The 23510-nt window shown below is 38.0% G+C and overlaps 1 protein-coding gene across 2 annotated transcripts; it reads left to right on the top strand.

The window, feature by feature from the left end:
- The first annotated feature begins 862 nt into the window (after positions 1-862).
- On the top strand, positions 863-9583 carry arl8 (ADP-ribosylation factor-like 8). 2 transcript variants are annotated; one of them, XM_031292933.2, is made up of 6 exons: positions 879-1301; positions 3458-3518; positions 3616-3763; positions 5439-5522; positions 5694-5845; positions 7787-9583. In XM_031292933.2, exons 1-6 carry the CDS (start codon positions 1256-1258, stop codon positions 7833-7835), a joined length of 540 nt encoding a protein of 179 aa, XP_031148793.1. In that variant the 5' UTR covers positions 879-1255; the 3' UTR covers positions 7836-9583. The 2 variants fall into 2 exon arrangements, with proteins under 2 accessions (XP_031148794.1, XP_031148793.1); XM_031292934.2 differs by lacking the exons at positions 5439-5522; positions 5694-5845; positions 7787-9583 and adding an exon at positions 3863-4102 and having other exon boundaries at positions 863-1301.
- The last annotated feature ends 13927 nt before the right edge of the window (positions 9584-23510 follow it).

Below are 23510 nucleotides of genomic sequence, written 5' to 3'. Positions count from 1 at the left end.
GTGCTTTATTAGATATACACGGTATATACATATATGTGCTGTATATAAACATTTAATACATGTTTTTTACACACTATAATACAGTTATAAGCAGATAAAGGAACATTTTAAGTGCTTATATATGTACAGGATATGTCAACATAACTTCTCCTATAAAGAAATCTCCTATAAAAATATATTTTATTTTATTACCACTGTGTCTAACTATATTGTCATTCATTATAGTTGTTGACAAATACATAAATAAACAGTTATATCTCTTTCCAACTACATTGTAGTGGTACAGTTTATATACTGCTCATAAATGCTAAGGAGACTTAAAGTGTTGCCTCACTTTCATCCATGCACACGCAAACACATATACAATACTGCCATTAAAAAATTTTAAAAAACAATCTGTACCAAATTATAAATCATAATAACCTCTGTTTGTTATGTCTTACTGTTTTGTGTTATTATCTGTATATTCTGTTACATCAGTCTGTCTATTCTGTTACCTTTTGTACTATGTCCCATTGCACTAATAAATATAAATATATAAATATGTTGCTTTTAGAACAAATGTCCAGCTCTGTGCATTGAAAATAAAACAAATAAATAATAAAAGTAAAATACCAAGAAAAAATCAGAAAGTACAGTATAAATGCAATTTGTGAATGGAATTAAAATTAATAATTAAATAGATTTTGTCGTACAGTGCCTGCTACCCAGTACGCTTTACAATTCGTATATATGTGTTATTAGGTGTATATTTACGTCTGATCCCCTTTTAAAAGCCTTCACTCTTTAAAAGTGTTGTTTTTGAAAGCTGCTTTTCAAAAAAAGGGCCAACGCGTAACACGGCTCGACGTCACCACGTAGTCGGAAGAGAACTGAATAGCTGGGGTTGCTTTTTTTCGGCGAACCACTGCCAGCAACGGGCAGACGAAGCCCTGCGAGCAGAGTCCACACAGTGCCGCACTTATCACTCAGTGTTTATACGATTTGTGGGGGATTAAACGTTAACCTGAGCCGCTCGATGATAATTTATCATATCTATGTTACCGTACACCATTGTATCCCCGCGTTAGCTGCGTTTTAGTTGTAACCGGAGCGCATGGAGTCCGCATTCAAAAGGTCGGTGAGGTGTTTTGCGGACAAGAGACCATCCAGCTAATGTTAGCTAACCGCGGATTGTACTGTGTGGACTTAAGAGTGGAAAAGCTCAGTGCTGCTGCCCACTCTACTGACGGACGGACAGACATCAACCTAAACAATGGGCCTCATATTTGCCAAACTGTGGAGCTTCTTCTGTAACCAAGGTGGGTGTCGGTGAATTTGTTACGGCTCACTAACCCCCCGCTAGCCACTCAACCGAGGATAATACCTGTTAGCCCGTTAGCATAAAGTGAGCAGCAAGACCCATAATAACAGATGGGAGTGAATTATCTCGCTGCATCTCTGTGACTCTCCCGTCTGAGCTGTCTTTGTGTAACTCGCACGTCAAAACAACCATTTAAACTACAGTTCCCCATCTTTATCAACCACTCTAAGACGTTAACGTTAGTTAATCTTTTATCAGGGTGTCAACCAACATAATTAACTTAGCTAGCTAAGTCACAGTAAGCCTCCAAGAGCGTATTCATCCAGTTGTCAATCACTTTCCAGGACACATCACATAACGTTCCCCTGACTTTGTTGAAAGCGGTTTAATGTAACGTTACGTTAAATGTTCTCATTTTTCTCTAAACGTTCTCGTCATTTTACTATTGTGCACTTTTTTCACATACAAATAATGATTCAGCTGTTGCTCAGTTGAACAGTTATTTACTTGATATTTGGTCAGAAAGTGAAAAACAAAGGGATAGCAATAACAACACTAAACTCAGAAAGAAGGAGCATAAGGCTTGGAAAAACTGTATGTCTTTGACTCGTGTGTACACTGTGAAATATTAACAGTGGACAACGTTTGTCTTATTTTAAGATGCAGATTACATAGTGAGGGTGTTTTTTTGTAATGAGTCTTCTCTAATCTGACGTAAGGTAATAAGTGTTCAACTTCATTGAAACTGGTTGGTACAACAGTTTTCTGCCAATATGCGAGTATGTTTTTTGCTCTAATGAGGGGATAGGAAAGATAGTTTTTGAGTTTAAGTAATAAAGGATCTGGTGTTGCTAATGTAATATTTAAATTATAACCAACTGAGCAATTTCATATTCTGCTTTACTGTAATGGTCGTTATTATCATTAGATAGTGAAGTTATATGAACCCTCTTGTCTTAATTCCTTTGGCCTGTGTTGCATTGATGCCTGGCCTGAGTAGAGCAGAGGTCTCCTACATTCCCTAATTCCTGGAAAATTACACTGTTGCTGGTGTCGCATTTTATTCACTTTTAAGAGATTACAGGGAAAGTCTGTATGTTAGCAACAGAGTCTAGCTAATTACATGTAATCAACAAAGTAATGTGATCACCTGAAAAGTAGCTAATCATACCAAAAGGGCAATGGTAATTGTGTAATTTCACTTTAAATGTGTCTTTATGTTTTATTGCTTTATTCTCTTCTGAAACAGTTTGCTGTGTCACCACTTTGCTCCATTTTGTATTAGAAGACCAAGACATAAATGTCAAAGATATTTACATGCACATTTAAAAAAAAATTTTCTCTGGTAATATTGCTTTATAAATCTGCAGAAGAAATGCATACTGTTTTAGAAATTAGTAACCAGTAAGTGTTCCAGTAAGTGCACTTAGCTATTTTCAGGTAATCCACTGGAATAAATTGACTGCAAATATAACATCTCAGTTACATAATACATACTGTATCAAAGGAATCTGACCCAATCTTGGGGTAGATGTGATGGTGTAACACATTTCCGTTCAATTGTTTACTGAAATGTTTTCAAAATAGGACCTTTTTAAAAAATAAAAAATAAAAAAATAAATCGTCACGGGGTAGCTTCTCTCCTGGGAAGCAATAAACATGAAACATCCTCCAAAACCTAGTATGGTGCACCAAGACTATCAGAACTGCGAGCCCTCTGACCAGACTTCCTTCCTCCTCAGCTGCCAGAGGCCTCAGAAGGGCGGAAAAGTCAAAACACTAAAGTGGGATATTTTGGCATGTCTGTGTCAGCTCTGGTTCTGCATTTAGTCTGTTATGTTTGTCTGCTTCACGGCCATCAAAGCCTTTTACTGTTAGCTGGTTTTTATGAATGGGAAGAAGGTCTTGTAGTTTCAGCGTTGCTGGGGGAAAAATAGGTCAGGAGGTTTTGAAATAAGTTCAGCCTGTATGATTTTTAATACTATGAATAACATGAATGCCTTTTTATAGACTGAGATCAGGTATAGTATATGACATACTCATTGCCACACAATGTTTTTTCAGTGACCGACAGTGAAGCGAATTCATTTACATGAGTGTTTTCTTGATAACGATGTCCTCTTGAAGTTGTGTTATACTGTATTTGTTTTGCAGAGCACAAGGTGATAATCGTCGGACTAGATAATGCAGGGAAAACCACCATCCTCTACCAATTGTAAGTAGTTGTATTGATCAAATTTACAGTTGGAACCTACTTTAACAAAGTCATCCTTCTCCAGCAAAAACTCACTTTATGATTCTGTTTTATAAAGTCTGATGAATGAGGTCGTCCACACGTCACCCACCATTGGAAGCAATGTGGAAGAAATAGTGGTGAAGAACACTCACTTTCTGATGTGGGATATAGGAGGGCAGGAGTCTCTCAGGTCCTCCTGGAACACCTACTACTCCAATACAGAGGTGAGAAATACAAGCAACACATTTTGTACACTGTGTACTACATTCTAGCAGAGGAGAGCAACAGAGTAGCAGCAGGTTTTTTTTTTTTTTTTTTTCCAGAGCGTGGCAGCTGGTGTGTTTGTTCAGAGCACAGAGGGCAGCAGGGGCCGCCCAAGTCAGAGGTCACCCTTTCATAAAGGGGCCTATCTGACAAGCAAAGCGAGGGTCAGCCTCCGCAGTGTTTTAGAGAAAGGAGAAGAAGAACAGCAGAGTTATGGCAGAGGCAGATGTGTCTTGAAGAGAGGTCTCTACAGAACCACACAAATTAAACTTTCCTGATGTATCATCTGCCATGACATGGTATATTCAGCATGGGGTTAACCCGCATTTGACCATTCATACCACACAACAGGTCACTAGTAAATACAAGGCCACAGCCGTTCACACATGACCTGACTCCTCAACTCGTGCTCTCTTACACCTCTCTGCTAATTACTGGAATTGTTGGGTCTTTGTAAATTATAGAGTGTGGTCTAGACCTACTCTGTCTGTAAAGTGTCCTGAGATAACTCTTGTTATGATTTGATACTATAAATAAAATTGAATTGAATTAAAGAGCTGAAACGATTAGTCAACAAACTTAATATTATTTGGCAACTATTTTGATAATTGATTAACCGTTTCTATCATTTTTCAAGCTTCTCAATTGTGAGGATTTGCTTTATTTCTATGTCCTATGTGATTGTAAACTTAATGGCTTAAGGCCTTTGACTGTTGGTCAGACAAAACACGCAATTTGAAAATGTCTGCTTGGGGATATTTTTATGGAAAAGTTTTGTTACTGTTTTCTGGAGCTGCAACAATTAGTCGATTGACAGAAAATTACAAACATTCTCTCGTTTCAACTTCTCAGATGTGAGGATTTGTTATTTCTTTGTCATATATGACAGTGAATTGAATACCTTTTGAGTTCTGTTGGACAAAACGAGCACATTAAAGATAATACCACGGACCTGGAGACATTCAGTAATACAATTTTTTGTTTAAAATATTTTATAGACTAAAAGATTAATCGATGAACTAAGAATTTGAATTGTTAGTTGCAACTATAGTTTCAGCAGTGTTAAAAGTGTTTTTTTACACTTGAGATTTGACATGACAGATTTCTTTTGCCTAATCCCCTTATAAAAAGGTAATGCAACACATTAGAATAGTATGCACTAATGTACGCAACCTGTGTTTTCAGTGAAGAAGCTTAGATTTATGGCAGAGAAGCACTAATATCTGTTACAGTAGAGTTACTAAGAGCCCTATGGTTACTATAGGAACCATAGATTGTAGTAACCCTACAGTTACTATGGTAACTTCACTCTTTCGTTCCACAGTGTCAGACTCATGTAGATTCCTTGCTGGGATTTGTGTCATGTTGGATAACGCGCATGGTTGAAGTCTTTTCCCGAGTCGTTTGGGTTTAAATGGCGTCTCTGACATCTCACCAACATTAACGTGCCTTTGATCTTTTGTCATACAGGGTCATTCTCTCTCATTCAAAAAGGGGTTATTAGCATAGCAGTCACCAGTACCCATTGTGGAGCTCTTGGCCCGGAAATGCCCACCCGCTGTGTTGCATTTCATTGCTGTAAATGTCTTTTTGAAAAGAGGTCAGTCTGTGTGATTTTTGCCTCCTACTCTGCAGTTCATCATTCTGGTGGTGGACAGCACAGACAGAGAGAGGCTGGCCATCTCTAAAGAGGAGCTCTACAGGATGTTGGCTCATGAGGTAAAAAAAACATCTTAACACATCTTTGTAAGGCCATAAAGAAGCCGACACAGACCCTGTTTTTTATGGACTGTGATAGACTTTTTCCACCTCGCTACATTGTTTACAGCTTCAAAAGGTGGCAGAGAGAGCGTGGTTATGGTTTCATTGTTCTCTGTGCTCTCCCCTCAGGACCTGCGGAAAGCAGCAGTGTTGATATTTGCCAATAAGCAGGATATGAAGGACTGTATGTCTGCAGCAGAGATCTCCAAATACCTCACCCTGAGCTCCATCAAAGACCACCCCTGGCACATACAGTCCTGCTGTGCACTTACAGGAGAGGGGTAAGAGACATATGTTGATGCTTATGTATGTGTGTACTGAGTGACACGGTTTCCAGGATTTGAATTAATTCAATGATTCGACATTGATGAAATTCCATCAAGATCCCAACCCTGTCCAACTGCCAAACGACCTAGAGTTGTGCTCACTTTACAGATGTTTTTAACTGATCTTATTATAATCAATGCCATGTTTTTATTAAAGACAACAAAACATGAGAGTATATAAAAAATGTAACAAAAGACAAATGTATTGATTTAAAAACGTGTACATATGTTTTGGGGTTTTCGGGCACCCCTACTTAATATACTTGAAAAAAACTCAAGCTTGCACAAAAGAGAACAACTCCAGAAAATTTGATTTGATTTTTAGTCTCAAGATTCGATTCTGAATCGATTTTCGATTCAAAGACGATTCTCGATTAAAAAAAAAAAAAAAACAATTCTCAGTATGTAAATGTAGTTACTTTTCCCATGTGATTGCAGTAGACATACAATTTAAAAGAAAGGAAACACAACAAATTAAATGTAGTTTGATATTACTTTATATGTCTTCATACAAAAATAAAAACTTTTGCAACTAAAAACTGCAAAGTGCCAAGCTTTGGCCAGCTTTCAAATCAAATTTAATTCAAGTATAAAATAAAACTATTAAATAAAAAAGAGCTTTTCGTTCAGAGTTCGGTGGGAGTTTAGAGCATTGAAAGAATGCGTTGGTTGACTGGCATGTTAGGTACTTTAGGTTGTTGTTCGTCCACGTCTTTAATGTTAATCTCTGGGTGATGCCGTACCATGTGAGTTCTCAAGTTTGTGGTGTTTCCAAAATACTTAACTTTTCGCTTTGCAAAGCCTGCATATAGCATGATTCCTATCAAGTCCCGTCTTCCCCTCGAGGTTATAAAAGCCAAAATGTGCCCAAACTCTCACCTTGAATGAGGATGGAGCAGGTTGTATAATTCTTTCTGTGAGGTTTGCCATTGTTTGCGCCGACTAAACTACTTCTGCTGCACTCGTTCTTCTTTTGATTATAACAAGAGTGCCCAGGCGTCAGTATGAATTCGACGCAGCGCCATCTATGGGAATGGCGAGCTAAACTCATTTTAGGACAATAGTATGCACGCCATTACAAAACGAAAAAAATAAATAAATATATGAATCAATTTTTGGAATTCTATGAATCGATTTTGAATCGGTAGAGCTTGAACCGCGATACAAATGTGAATCAATTTTTTTTGCACACCCCTAATATTAAGGCACAACACTGGTTATAAGATGTTTGTGCACACACTGAGTAGGATAAGAAGAGAGGAGAATAATAGAGAGATGCAGTAATCAGAAGTATATAAATATATCCATCTGTTATCAAGTAGTAGAGCTATGAAAGTAATATTTCAATCAATATTTTTCTTGAATCAAATCACATTATGTTGCGATTCATGCAAGATGTCATACAAATATCAACCGTGAAGTTAAACACGAGTCCTCAGTGGACTCTGGGCCTGCACCACTCCAATAAGGTACACAGCAAAAATATTGTGGCATTTATTTCTTATTTTAATCTAGCATATTGCACAATAATATGTGTATTTACTGCACCACTTGTGAACAAAAATATAATAGATTTAAGAAATAACACGTAGGCGTCTTGGACTTTTATTTCACACATTTGAGATTGAAAGCAGCCTTGAAAGGCTGCTATGAGTTCTGTAAACCACCAGATGTCACTGTGTGTGCCGAGTTTAAAGCCCTGAAGCTTCACATCTTTTCTCAGCACAAACAGGAAGGAAACGCCTCATTGAGCTTTATGTGCCCTGCACTAGTATATTGTAAATATTTAGTGCAGCCAGAGGAAGAAACTGCCATGTATTAACTCCATTTAAATAAGATTTCTGTCTAAGGTTTGTCCACTTTTCCACTGACGCATCTTCACTTTTTTTCCTCCAGTTTATGCCAAGGCCTTGAGTGGATGACCTCGAGGGCTGGACTCAGATAGCCCCTCCCTCAGCCGCCGATGGACTGACTACCTGCACCACCCACACGGTGGCAACAATCCTTACTGGCTTATTGTTACTTTTTATTTTTTTAATGACAAACTTGGACCTCGACCTCTGGAGACGGCACAAGACGAAGGGGCATTGACACCTTCCACAGCTTAATTGTTACAGTGGAAACTGGTGTCTCTCCCAGTCGATTGGAACATGACCAGAACTGGTGAACCCATCTGGTTATCTAGAACGAGACTTTTACAGTAAAGGAGGAGAAGAGGATCATTTCAGTAAGTTAAGAGTATGTCCAAGTGCAAAGCAGGGCTGCACTGGACATGATTTACACTACATACATATCATGCTACTTCACACCATATCATATCAAGAGAATGCCATAGACATCACGTTGGTGCATCTCTATTATTATTATTATTATTATTATTAATATTATTATTTGCCTCTATATAAGTTTGATCATGTTCAGGTAAAAAATGACAGGACAAACAAAGGGATTACAAGCAGTATTGTAAAACCAGTTGTGAATGGTGGCACTAGGGAGTTTTTCAGTTCTCATGTTTTTGTTTTTCGTTCTAATTTTTAGCACAGGCATTATTATCTGTCACACATGATTTCAGTTTCATAAGCTACATTGTTGGTGGTTATTCTCACACTAGAGCTTATTGGTGCGGTATCGAAATGTGGTAAAATATGAATCTCCCTTCTTTATTAACTTTGAACCTGTACTTCAGAGTTTTGGCATGCAAACTTTTTCTAAAAACGGACCCTTACTTTAGCCATTTAACTAATTTTGCAAGGCATTAAGTGGCTGAAACATTATTATTTAAAATGCAAGTTGCTCCGTTTTAATAACAGTATTTTAAATGTATACACTATGTTTTGTCAATTATGCATTATGATTGTTTGCTTTTATAGGGAGTGCAGGTTTGCTCATGGCGAGTTAGCATCTAGACCCGTTTTGTATTAACAGATGATCACTGGTGCTTTGCAGGTGTACATGACTAATCCACTGCATCCTTAACATATCTTTAATTTTCTGCAGCCATTTTGGCACATATTCCGCTTTAAACATTTTGTACTTTTTAAACAAAGGGATCAGAATAAGCCACCATCAAAAAGATGCCACACATCTATGGGGAAGTTGTTACTCGTCATCAACCATCCTGGACTTGAAGGTTCAGGGGTTTAGTAGCATTAAGATGATCTTTACTTAATATTTTGGCCATCATATAGTTACAATAATTGAACCTCGGCCTTAATTATGTTGTTGTGAGTGTCTGGAGGACCTTATGTGTATGAATTTGTTTGCCCATGATTTTTTACCCTTGTTTTACTCTATACCCAGTATAAGAATTCCTTGAACTTGGTAACAGATCTATGCATGTGTCACTTTGAAACCATGTCTACCTTTTGCAAGTTCCACAGTGGCCTAAAAGGAGGAGGTGCATGAGTTTCATCGAATAAAAACAGTGATGAAGAATTGGTGTCCATCTTGGTCAGGAGGTGGCTCTGGATCTCTAGAGTATAGTTTGTTGTGGGACAAGGTATTTTTACACTAAGAGGGAAAAGGGTGAACTGTGCAGACCCCAGACTCTTTGCAGCATTAAGGATTGCAGCTTTTGCCTTGATCTCACAAAGCAAGGGGACTGATCTTATACTGTCAGTGTGGTGGTCTCCAGTCTGGGTCATGTACTGTATTTCAGTTTTGTTTTCAATAAAGGTTTGTTTTTAACTTTGAGCCTGAATAGATGTTTCTTTTTCAGCATATTTGAAATTAAATTCTAGATTGGGGTAGAAGGAATAACCTACTTAACGTGAACTTGCCAAAATGTTACCTTCCTGCCAACTTTCCACTAGAAAAAGTGCCCAACAAGGTGATTTTAGTGATTGTTTACTGTTTTGAAAGAGAAGAACCAAGCTAAGTGTGAAAATGGCTTTGAATGAGGCAGCAAGACTAGATGATGTTTTTGCTGTGGTGTGTCCATCGGGGAAATGTACACACGCAGAGCTCTGAGAAACCTGGGAGAAGAAGAGAAGAAACTAAATGCAAATTAAACTGATTAAAATGTGTCTTCCGTCACAAAAGGGAGGAAGGACTCATTGAGTGTAGGGTCATACTGCAACACTTGTCACCCAGGGGGTTCTCTTCTCCCTGTCCTCAATGCTCTTGCCCAGACTGCACTGAAAAAGAAAGAGAGGGGAATTAAAAAGAAAAAAGTCCTTTATCTTTTTTTAACTACTGATTAAGGGTCCTAGTGTTCTGATAAGAAGACACACTGCCCTATCCTTCATTGTGTACTGCAGTACTCACTGTGAAGGGCTGGTAGACCAAGGGGGGGGACAGAGGGCCTCCAATACACAATATTTCGTTTCCTAGGAAAGTGAAGGCATGACCCGTCCTCCTCTGCCTCTGATGTGCTTGCCCTGGTATTCTTACCCTAACCAATCTCATACCCCCTCTCTATCCTGCAGCAAGGCAATGACATGCTATACTACATTATTATGGCATACACTTTTTTTATGACTTTTCTATGACATACTATACTTGACATTTTTATGGTGTACTATACTATGACTTTTTAATGACATTATAGACTATGACATTTTTATGACATACAATATTATGACTATTTTATGACATACTATGACATTTCTTATGACATTTTAATGGCATTAATTTTTTCCTGACAAACTATACTGTGACTTTTTGGTATTTTTTTCGAAATACTTTACTATGACTTTTTCCACATACTATACTGTGACTTTTTGCAATTTTTTTCCGACAGAATACTATGACTTTTTGTATTTTTCTCAACAAACGATACTATGACTTCATTTGTTTTTATCGACATACTGTATTATGACTTCTTCGTGTTTTTTCCAACATACTATACTATGACTTTTTATGCCTTTTTTTCGACATACTATATATGAGCTTTTATGACTTTTTCGACAATACCGTACTATGACTTTTTGTATTTTTTTGACAAACGATATTATGACTTTTTAGTGTTTTGTCGACATATTATACTATGACTTTTTATGTCTTTTTTTCCGACATACTATATTGTGACTTATTTTTCAACATACTGTACTATGACTTTTTTCGACATACTATATTATGATTATATTGAACATACTGTACTATGACTTAAAAAATAATTCTGACAAACTATATTGGGACTTTTTGGTATTATTTTCAACATACTATGACTTTTATGTGGTTTTTTTCGACAGAATACTATTACTTTTTTCGTCATTCTATACTATGACTTTTTTATGCCTTTTTTCGATATACTATATATGAGCTTTTATGACTTTTTTTGACAATACTATAGTACGACTTTCTGTATTGTTTTTGACAAACGATACTATGACTTTTTTTGTTTTTATCGACATACTGTATGACTTTTTGGTGTTTTTTTTTGACAAACTATACTGTGACTTTTTTGTATTTTTTTCAACATACTATATGACTTTTTCATGACTTTTTTTTGACAACTGTACTATGACTTTTTATGCCTTTTTTCCGACATACTATATATGAGCTTTTATGACTTTTTCCACAATACCGTATTATGACTTGTATTTTTTTTGACAAACGATACTATGCCTTTTTTTGTTTTTATCGACATACTGCATTATGACTTTTTGGTTGTTTTTTGACATACTATACTATAACCTTTTATGACTTATTTTAGACAGACTATACTACGACTTTTTTGTTTTTCTTTTCGACATACTATACTATGATTTTATTCAACACACTATACTATACATGCTATACTATACTAGAGTTTTTTCCGACACACTATACTGTGACTTTTTTGGAGAGGATTGTATTGCAACACCTGAGAACCCTTGTGAGCTCAGAACTGGACCCCCTACATGCTTACCAACCAGGCATAGGGGTGGAGGATGCCATTATCAATCTAGTACACAGATCATTGTCACACCTGGAGAACACTGGGAGCACTGTGAGATTCATGTTTTTTTATTTCTTCAGTGCTTTCAATACAATTCAACTGTCACTGCTCTGGGGAAAGGGAGCTGGATTTGACAGCCGCTTGTCTGCATGGACCATCAACTACCTCACTGACAGACCACAGTATGTGAGGCTCCAGGACTGTGTGTCTGATGTGGTGATGAGCAGCACAGGAGCACTACGGGGTACAGTGCTCACTCCTTTTCTCTTCATCCTGTATACAGCGAACTTCAGGCACAACACAAGCAGCTGTCACATGCAGAAGTTCTTTGATAATACTGCCATTGTTGGGCGTGGGTATCAGAAGAGAACGACCAGGAAAACCGGGAGGTCAGCTGGGATTTTCTCAACTGGTGTGAGTCAAACCACCTTCACATCAACGCTAGCAAGACAAAGGAGATGGCGGTTGACTTTAGCAGGAGGCCGCTCGGTACTACACCGGTGAACATCCAGGGTGTCGACATTGAGATGGTGGAGACATACAAATACCTGGGTGTTCACCTCAACAATAAACTGGACTGGTCCAAAAACACAGACGTCCTGTACAAAAAGGACCATAGCAGGTGGAGACCTGCTGAGGAAAATGAGGTCCTTTGGTGTGTGCGGGACTTTGTTAAAAACCTTTTATGACTCTGTGGTTTCGTCTGCAATCTTCGCCTGCTGGGGAGCTGAGAGCACAGAGAGGGACAGGAAAAGGCTAAACAGACTGGTGAAGAGGGCTAGCTCTGTTCTGGTCTGCCCTCAGGACACCATAGAGGAGGTGGGGGGGGGAGGATGTTGGCCAAGCTGGCATCAATCACGGGCAACACTTCTCACCTTCAGCAGCAGACTGTTGCACCCTCAGTGCAAGAATGAGCTCTACCGCAGGTCCTTTATTCCAGCAGCAATCAGACTCTTTAATACAACATTATAATGTAGCACTGCTAGCTGGTTCTACAACATGAGCTTGACAATATTCTGCACTATGCATATTTATTTATTTATTTATTACTCTGTGTCACCTCCTACTGTGCATTATGTCATTTATCATCCGCACCTTACTCATCTGCATATCTGTGTGCATATACTGTCTGCTTAAATAAGGGTGTTTATAGTGTACATATTTTTATTATTATTGTAACTCATATTCAATTTTTTTCTATTTCATATATTACTCTTTGTATATTTTTCCTATGTCTATTTAATGTGTATTTGTGTTATTCTGATATGTGTGAATATTTCTTTAGAGCTTCTATAACAAGGGAATTTCCCCAGTGTGGGATATATTAAGTCTATCTTATCTAATGTCATCTTATCTTATTTTTTTTGACATACTATGCTATGGCTTTTTCATGACTTTTTCTACTTACTTTATTATGACTTTGTCGACATACTATACTGTGACTTTTTTGTGTTATTTTTCGACATAGAATACTATAACTTTTTGTGGGATTTTTTTGCATACAATACTATGACCTTTTTCGACATACTATACTATGACTTTTTTGTGACATCCTACACTGACATTTTAATGAATTTTTATACCATACTATATTATGAATTTTTATGACATATAGTACTATGACTTTTGTGAATTTTTATGACATACTATACTATAACTTTTTTTTATGATTTTTTCGACATGCTATACTAAGACTTTTTAATGAATTTATTGACATAATGTACTTTGACTTTTTCCGACTTTTTTCAACATACCAAACTATGACTTTTTTCCACATACTATACTATGACTTTTTCCGACTTTTTTCCTCATACTATACTATGACTTTTTAATGATTTTTTCGACATACTATACTATGACTTTTCCGACTTTTTTCCACATATTATACTTTGATTTTTTTTATGATGTTTTCAACAAACTATACTAAGACTTTTTAATGATTTTTTTGACATACTATACTTTTACTTTTAAAAACTTTTTTCAATATACTATACTATGACTTTTTTATGACTTTTTTACACATACTATACTATGACTTTTTTCGACTTTTTTACACATACTATACTATGACTTTTTGAAGATTTTTTTGGCAAACTATACTTTGACTTTTTCCAACTTTTTTCAACATACTATACTATGACATTTTTTTGACATACGATATTATGACTTTTTTCGAAATACTATACTATGACTTTTTTCGACTTTTTTACACATATTATACTATGACTTTTTAATGATTTTTTCGACATACTATACTATGACTTTTTATGATTTTTTTGACATACTATACTATGACTTTTTTCGAAATACTATACTATGACTTTTTTCGACTTTTTTACACATACTATACTATGACTTTTTAATGATTTTTTCGACATATTGTACTATGACTTTTTTCCACATACTATACTTTGACTTTTTTTATGTTTTCGACAAACTATACTAAGACTTTTTCATGATTTTTTTGACATACTATACTTTTACTTTTTCCGACATTTTTCAACATACTATACTATGACTTTTTTTATGACTTTTTTCAACATACTATACTCTGAATTTTTCCGACTTTTTTCAACATACTATACTATGACTTTTTTAGATTTTTTCGACATGCTATACTATGACTTTTTTCATGATTTTTTCGACATAATATGACTTTTTCCGACTTTTTTTCCACATACTATACTATGATTATTTTATGACATACTATACTATAACTTTTTTTATGATTTTTTCGACATGCTATACTATGACTTTTTTTTATGATTATTTCGACATGCTTATGCTTATGCTTTCGACATGCTTATGCTTATGCTTATGCTTATGCTTATGATTTTTCGACATACTATACTATGGCTTTTTTCGACTTTTTTAATGATTCTTTCGACATGCTATACTAAGACTTTTTAATGAATTTATTGACATAATGTACTTTGACTTTTTCCGACTTTTTTCAACATACTGTACTATGATTTTTTTATGACTTTTTTCGACATACTCTACTTTGACTTTTTCCAACTTTTTTCAACATACTATACTATGACTTTTTAATGATTTTCTTGACATACTATACTTTGAGTTTTTCCGACTTTTTAAGACATACTATACTATGACCTTCTCCTGGAACCATCACCTTATTGTGGTGGAGAGGTTTGTGTGTCCCTATGAACCTGAGGGCTGTGTTGTCTGGAGCTTTGTGCTCCTGGTAGGGTCTCCCAAGGCAAAGTGGTCTCAGGGGAGGGGCCAGACAAAGAATGGTTCAAAAACCCTATGAAAAAACGAGGTAGAGATGGAGTGACCCTGCCCGGAGGAAGCCCGGGGCCCCCGTCTGGAGCCAGGCCCAGATGGAGGGCCCGTCAGCGAGCGCCTGGTGGCCGGGTTTGCCACGGAGCCCGAAAAAGCTACGTGGCACCTCTCTCTCCAACCCATGGGCCCACCACCTATGGGAGGAACCGCTGGGGTCGGGTGCGCTGCCACATGGGTGGCAGTGAAGGTCAGGGGCCTCGACGGACCAGACCCGGGCAGCAGACGCTGGCTCTGGGGACGTGGAACGTCACCTCTCTGTGGGGGAAGGAGCCGGAACTTGTGCGGGAGGTGGAGCGCTACCAGTTGGATCTGGTGGGGCTTACCTCTACGCACAGTCTCGGTTCTGGAACCATACTCCTGGATAGGGGTTGTACTCTTTTCTTCTCCGGAGTTGCCCAGGGTGTGAGGCGCCGGGCGGGTGTGGGGATACTCACAAGCCCCCGGCTGAGCGCCGCTACGTTGGAGTTTACCCCGGTGAATGAGAGGGTCGCCTCCCTACGCCTGCGGGTTGTGGGGGGGAAAACTCTGACTGTTGTTTGTGCGTATGCACCAAACAAGAGCTCGGAGTATTCGGCCTTCTTGGAGACCTTGAATGGAGTCCTGTATGGGGCTCCAGTGGGGGACTCCATAGTTCTGCTGGGGGACTTCAACGCACACGTGGGAAATGATGGAGACACATGGAGAGGCGTGATTGGGAGGAACAGCCTCCCTGATCTAAACCAGAGTGGTTGTTTGTTGTTGGACTTCTGTGCTAGTCATGGATTGTCTATAACGAACACCATGTTCGAACATAGGGATGCTCATAAGTGTACTTGGTACCAGAGCACCCTAGGCCAAAGGTCAATGATCGATTTTATAATCGTTTCATCTGATCTGAGGCCGTATGTTTTGGACACTCGGGTGAAGAGAGGGGCAGAGCTGCAAACTGATCACCATCTGGTGGTGAGTTGGGTCAGAGGGTGTGGGAAGACTCTGGATAGACCTGGTAAGCCCAAACGGGTAGTGCGGGTAAATTGGGAACGTCTGGAGGAGGCCCCTGTCCGACAGACTTTCAACTCACACCTCCGGCGGAGCTTTTCGTGCATCCCTGTGGAGGCTGGGGGCATTGAACCCGAGTGGACAATGTTCAAAGTTTCCATTGCTGAAGCTGCGGCGGGGAGCTGTGGTCTTAGGGTCTTAGGTGCCTCAAGGGGCGGTAACCCACGAACACCGTGGTGGACACCGGTGGTCAGGGAAGCCGTCCGACTGAAGAAGGAGTCTTTCCGGGATATGTTATCCCAGAGGACTCCGGAGGCAGTTGCAAGGTACCGAAGGGCTGCAGCCTCTGCCGTGAAAGAGGCAAAGCAGCGGGTGTGGGAGAAGTTCGGAGAAGACATGGAGAAGGACTTTCGGTCGGCACCAAGGTGCTTCTGGAAAACCGTTCGCCACCTCAGGAGGGGGAAGCGGGGAACCATCCAAGCTGTGTACAGTAAGGATGGGACGCTGTTGACCTCAAATGAGGAGGTAATAGGGCGGTGGAAGGAGCACTTTGAGGAACTCCTAAATCCGACTAATACGCCCTCTATGGTAGAGGCAGAGCTGGAGGATGATGGGGGATTGTCGTCAATTTCCCTGGTGGAAGTTGCTGAGGTAGTTAAACAACTCCACAGTGGCAAAGCCCCAGGGATTGATGAGATCCGTCCAGAAATGCTTAAAGCTCTGGGTGTGGAGGGGTTGTCTTGGTTGACACGCCTCTTCAACATTGCGTGGAAGTCGGGGACGGTGCCTAAGGAGTGGCAGACCGGGGTGGTGGTTCCCCTTTTCAAAAAGGGGGACCAGAGGGTGTGTGCCAATTACAGGGGTATCACACTTCTCAGCCTCCCCAGTAAAGTCTACTCCAAGGTGCTGGAAAGGAGGGTTCGGTCGATAGTCGAACCTCAGGTTGAAGAGGAACAATGCGGATTCCGTCCTGGTCGTGGAACAACGGACCAGATCTTTACTCTCGCAAGGATCCTGGAGGGAGCCTGGGAGTATGCCCAACCGGTCTACATGTGCTTTGTGGATCTGGAGAAGGCGTATGACCGGGTCCCCCGGGAGATACTATGGGAGGTGCTGCGGGAGTATGGGGTGAGGGGGTCCCTTCTCAGGGCCATCCAATCTCTGTACGACCAAAGCGAGAGCTGTGTCCGGGTTCTCGGCAGTAAGTCGGACTCGTTTCAGGTGAGAGTTGGCCTCCGCCAGGGCTGCGCTTTGTCACCAATCCTGTTTGTAGTATTTATGGACAGGATATCGAGGCGTAGTCGGGGTGGAGAGGGGTTGCAGTTTGGTGAGCTGGGGATCTCATCGCTGCTTTTTGCGGATGATGTGGTCCTGATGGCATCGTCGGCCTGTGACCTTCAGCACTCACTGGATCGGTTCGCAGCCGAGTGTGAAGCGGCTGGGATGAGGATCAGCACCTCTAAATCTGAGGCCATGGTTCTCAGCAGGAAACCGATTGAGTGCCTTCTCCAGGTAGGGAATGAGTCTTTACCCCAAGTGAAGGAGTTCAAGTACCTTGGGGTATTGTTCGCGAATGAGGGGACAATGGAGCGGGAGATTGGTCGGAGAATCGGCGCAGCGGGTGCGGTATTACACTCAATTTATCGCACCGTTGTGACGAAAAGAGAGCTGAGCCAGAAGGCAAAGCTCTCAATCTACCGGTCAGTTTTCGTTCCTACCCTCACCTATGGTCATGAAGGCTGGGTCATGACCGAAAGAACGAGATCCAGGGTACAAGCGGCCGAAATGGGTTTCCTCAGGAGGGTGGCTGGCATCTCCCTTAGAGATAGGGTGAGAAGCTCAGTCATCCGTGAGGAGCTCGGAGTAGAGCCGCTGCTCCTTCGCGTCGAAAGGAGCCAGTTGAGGTGGTTCGGGCATCTGGTAAGGATGCCCCCTGGGCGCCTCCCTAGGGAGGTGTTCCAGGCACGTCCAGCTGGGAGGAGGCCTCGGGGAAGACCCAGGACTAGGTGGAGGGATTATATCTCCAACCTGGCCTGGGAACGCCTCGGGATCCCCCAGTCGGAGCTGGTTAATGTGGCTCGGGAAAGGGAAGTTTGGGGTCCCCTGCTGGAGCTGCTACCCCCGCGACCCATTACCGGATAAGCGGAAGAAGATGGATGGATGGATGGATATACTATGACTTTTTTCCTCATACTATACTTTGACTTTTTTTATGTTTTCGACAAACTATACTAAGACTTTTTCATGATTTTTTTGACATACTATACTTTTACTTTTTCCGACATTTTTCAACATACTATACTATGACTTTTTTCGACATACTATACTCTGAATTTTTCCGACTTTTTTCAACATACTATACTATGACTTTTTTCATGATTTTTTCGACATACTATATATGACTTTTTTTCGACATACTATACTATGACTTTGTATGACTTTCTTTCCACATACTATACTATGATTTTTTTATGACATACTATACTATTACTTTTTTTATGATTTTTTCGACATACTATACTATGGCTTTTTTCGACTTTTTTATGATTTTTTTTCGACATACTCTAATATGACTTTTTCTGACTTTTTTAATGATTTTTTTGAAATACTATACTATGACTTTTTTATGATTTTTTTCGACATGCTATACCAGAGACGTCGTTAGGCCTATTTTAGGGGGGCTGACGCTACCTCAAAATGTTCCTAAGCCCCCCCAAATAATAATAAGAAAAATAATAATTAGATTTTTTTTTTTAATTTTTACAGTGCACTCTGTATCACTCACTACGTGGACTCAATCTTCCTTCACCATTCATCTGTTTGTGTCGTCGTGCACTGCAGTCTGTTTTATTTTTATTTCACGAACTGTCAACTGGTCGAAACGGCAGTGTTTTAGAGAGAGGCTCACGAGCGGCCGCTTGCACGGTAACGGTATGTGGACGAGCGAGGTATTGAGTTAAGAGAGAGAGGCAGCATTAAAACACAGCAGTAAATCAGAGAAATACAATGTTGTTTTCGCCGATTTATGACTCAAAATGCAACTGTAGCAAGTATCTCACTATCATTAACGTTATCCAAATTCATAATTAGAAACAACAAATAATATATCCAGCTACAAAAAAGCCGGAAAGTCGAAAGTTAGACAGAAGTAGGCCTACAAAGAGTCAATGGCTATGAAGATGATACACCGTCTTGTCTCTTCTCATTGGTTTAAACTGGCAGCTTTCAGAATGCTGCTGACCGGTGTGTTGCAAGTAGCTGCAGGATTTATCTCGTCTCGTCGCAAATCTTTGGTCTGGACTTGCTACCGCACACACAGTGAATGATATAGAGTGAAATTGTAAGTTGTTAATGACTTTTACTTTTTTGCTTCACTTCAGCTACATTTACTTGAGGTAAAGATAAAGGAATATTTTAGCTGGCTATAGAAAACAATAGTCTAGCTAGTGTAAACGAGTGAAATACAAGAAATTGCTCGCCTAGTAAGGTACGTTTATTTGATTAGGATAAATCACATTAATCAACACTTCCTTAAATGCGCCAGTGTTAGCCAGTCGGCTAATTTTCAACTGTGCATGTCTTTATGGTGGGAAGAAACTCCACACCCAAGGCCCGGACCGACCTGGATTCGAACCCTAAGCTTTCTTGCTGTGAGGTAGAAGTGCTAACCACTGAGCCACCGTGCTGTTTCGTGTACCCGAAGCTCTCTATTCTTTACCATTAATATAGCCTGCTTTCTCTATAGTATTAAAACAATATTAGTCCCTAAATATCATAGTGTCACTGTTAATGCTATTGTACAATAACCTTCAATTAATTGAACAAATGGATACTGGAAGATATTTTAGGAGAGAGAGAGAGAGAGAGAGAGAGAGAGAGCGAGAGAGAGAGAGAGAGAGAGAGAGAGAGAGAGAGGCACCAAGGCATAGCCTAAACTAAATTATTTCATTCTTATATATGCTTCATTCTGACCAACTTAACCTTTTGCATTCCTTTGCTGTAATAAATTAAACAAGTATGTAGATGTTGCCTAAATGTAGACTAGGCTATATATGAGCATACATACATACATACATACATACATACATACATACTAGAACTTTTATTCATCTCGCCATCAGGTTATTAAATTCAGACATTCTTTAAATCCTTGTCAACCATATTGCAACGAGCTAGTTCAGCGTATCATGCCTGGCTGGAGTAGTGTGTTTTTCTTTAGGAGTGGGAAGGGCAGACAGCATGTTGCCTGTTTCGTCATTTGGGCTGCCTTGTTGAGTGCAGTGGCACTGAGAACATTATATTTCACATAATTGAAGCTCTTTTTTTTAAAATGAAATATGATTAGTCCAACGAATCGTTCCGTTTGTAATGCGCACCTAACCGAAAGCCTCGTACTGAACGGTTCAATACGAATACGTGTATCGTTACACCCCTAGTAATTAAATATCGTTAGTCTTATTTTGACCTGCAACTTATCTAACAGAGAGAGGAATTAGGTGTGGTATTACTTTACCACACATTTACACGGGCAGATAGATAACGGTTAAGTCTTAGCCTAAAGAAGAACTCAGCAGGAGCACAGTCTGGCCTAAGTAAACCCCCCATGCATCTTTGATGTATCTAAAAGCTAACTTTAGAGTTTGTAAGTAAGATTTTACAAGGGAAAGTTTTGCATAGCGACAGGGGGGCTGTCTTTCAATCCTAGTGACGTTCCTGTGCTATACTAAGACTTTTTAATGAATTTATTGACATAATATACTTTGACTTTTTCCTACTTTTTTCAACATACTATACTATGATTTTTTTATGACTTTTTTCGACATACTCTACTTTGACTTTTTAATGATTTTTTTGACATACTATACTTTGAGTTTTTCTGACTTTTTAGGACATACTATACTATGACTTTTTCTGACTTTTTTCCTCATACTATACTATGACTTTTTAATGATTTTTTCGACATATTGTACTATGACTTTTTTCCACATACTATACTTTGACTTTTTTTATGTTTTCAACAAACTATACTAAGACTTTTTAATGATTTTTTTGACATACTACACTTTTACTTTTTCCGACATTTTTCAACATACTATACTATGACTTTTTAGGATTTTTTCGACATACTACACTTTGACTTTTTTTCAACTTTTTTCGACATACTATACTATGACTTATAAAATGTCAAAAAAAGTCATAGTATAGTATGTCGACAAAAAGTCGAAAAAAGTCATAGTATAGTATGTCGAAAAAAGTCATAGTATAGTATGTCAAAAACATGCTATATATGACTTTTGAATGATTTTTTGGCAAATTATACTTTGACTTTTTCCAACTTTTTCCAACATACTATACTATGACTATTTATGACTTTTTTCGACATACTATACTATGACTTTTTTATGATTGTTTTCCTCATACTATACTATAACTTTTTTTGACTTTTTTTTCATGATTTTTTCGACATGCTATACTAAGACTTTTTAATGATTTTTTTGACATAATGTACTTTGACTTTTTCCAACTTTTTTCAACATACTATACTATGACTTTTAGATTTTTTTCGACATACCAAACTATGACTCTTTTATGATTTTCTTCGACATACTATACTATGACTTTTTTTCAACATACTATACTATAACTCTTTTCAACTTTTTTTCTACATACTATGACTTTTTTCACAGGCGCCATACTACTGAATAAAATTAAAAAAAAACACCAAAATAAAGCACTTTATTCACATGAAATGAGTACAGATGTATAACGCACAACGTTTAACCCTATGTAATCATGATCAGGTTCTCCATTAGAGGGTTATTTTGAACACTGAAGTTCTGTCAGCTGGATGGAGCTCCCATACTCCCAAACTGTGGTTATACTGACGCTTCTTCATGCTGAAAAAAAGTCAAAGTCTAGTATGTCCAAAAATGTCATAGTATAGTATGTCGAAAATAATAATAGCATAGTATGTTGAATACAACTAAAACTAAAAAAGTCCTAGTATAGTATGTTGAAAAAAGTGATAAAAAGTCATAGCATAGTATGTCGAAAAAAATCATAGTCATAGTCATAGTATAGTATGTCGAAAATAATAATAGCATAGTATGTTGAATACAACTAAAACTAAAAAAGTCCTAGTATAGTATGTTGAAAAAAGTGATAAAAAGTCATAGCATAGTATGTCGAAAAAAATCAAAGCATAGTATGTCGAAGAAAGTCAAAGTCATAGCAGTTTGTCGAAACAAGTCATAGCATAGTATGTTGAAATAAAACAAAAAAAGTCATAGTATGTCGAATAAGTCATAAAAAGTAATAGTTTAGTATGTCAAAAAAAGGCATAAAAGTCATGTATGTCGAAAAAAAGTCATAGCATAGTATGTCGAAAAAAGTTTTTAAAAAACTCACGGAAAACTATAATAACTCGAACAAAAGTTGAAAAAAGTAATAGTATAGTATGTTGAAAAAAGTGGAATAAAAGTCATAGTATAATTTGTCGAAAACAGTAGAAAAAAGTAATCATATAGAATGTCAAAAAAAAGTCATAGTATAGTATGTTGAAAAAAGTCATAGTATAGTGTGTCAAAAAAAGTGGAAAAAAGTCATATTATGGCATATCAAAAAAGTGAGTATAGTTCTGAAAAAGTAGAAAAAAGTCATAGTACATATGTCGAAAAACACAAAAAGAATTCTAGTATAGTATGTCGAAAAAAATACAAAAAGTCATAGTATAGTATGTCGAAAAAAAACTCAAAAAGTCATAGTATAGTATGTCGAAAAAAGTCATAGTACAGTATGTTGGAAAAAAAGTCATAATATAGTATGTTGAAAAAAAATCTAAACAGTCATAGTATAGTATGTCGAAAAAAATCATAGTATAGTATGTCGGAAAAAAAGTCATAATATAGTATGTCGAAAATAACACCAAAAAGTCATAATACAGTCGAAAAAAACAAATGAAGTCATAGTATCGTATGTCGAAAAAAAAAAAAACTTTCATAGTTGAGTATGTCAAAAAAGTCATAGTATAGTATGACAAAATAAGTCATAGTATTCTGTCGGAATAAACACAAAATAAATCATATCACGTCAAATTTCATAGTATGTCGAAAATAAAGTCATAAAAAAGTCATATATAGGATAAGTAAAAAAAGGGATAAAAAGTAATTTTATAGTATGTCGAAAAAAGGCATGAAAGTCATAGCATAGTATGTCAAAAAAAGTAATAAAAAGTCATAGTAAAGTATGTCAGAAAAGTCATAAAAAGTCATATATATAGTATGTCAAAAAAAAGGCATAAAAAGTCAGAGTATAGTAAATCGGAAAAAACTCTAGTATAGTATGTGATAAAAAAGTAATAGTATAGTATGTCGTAAAAAGTCATAAAAAATCATATTATAGTATATGACAGAATGCCATAAAAAGTCATAGCATAATGTGATAAAAAGTCATTTT

The sequence above is a fragment of the Sander lucioperca genome, chromosome 23 (assembly GCF_008315115.2).
Source record: "Sander lucioperca isolate FBNREF2018 chromosome 23, SLUC_FBN_1.2, whole genome shotgun sequence".
NCBI lineage: Eukaryota > Metazoa > Chordata > Actinopteri > Perciformes > Percidae > Sander > Sander lucioperca.
Note: the sequence above shows the minus strand (reverse complement) of the source record. Positions and strands in the feature narration are given on the sequence as shown.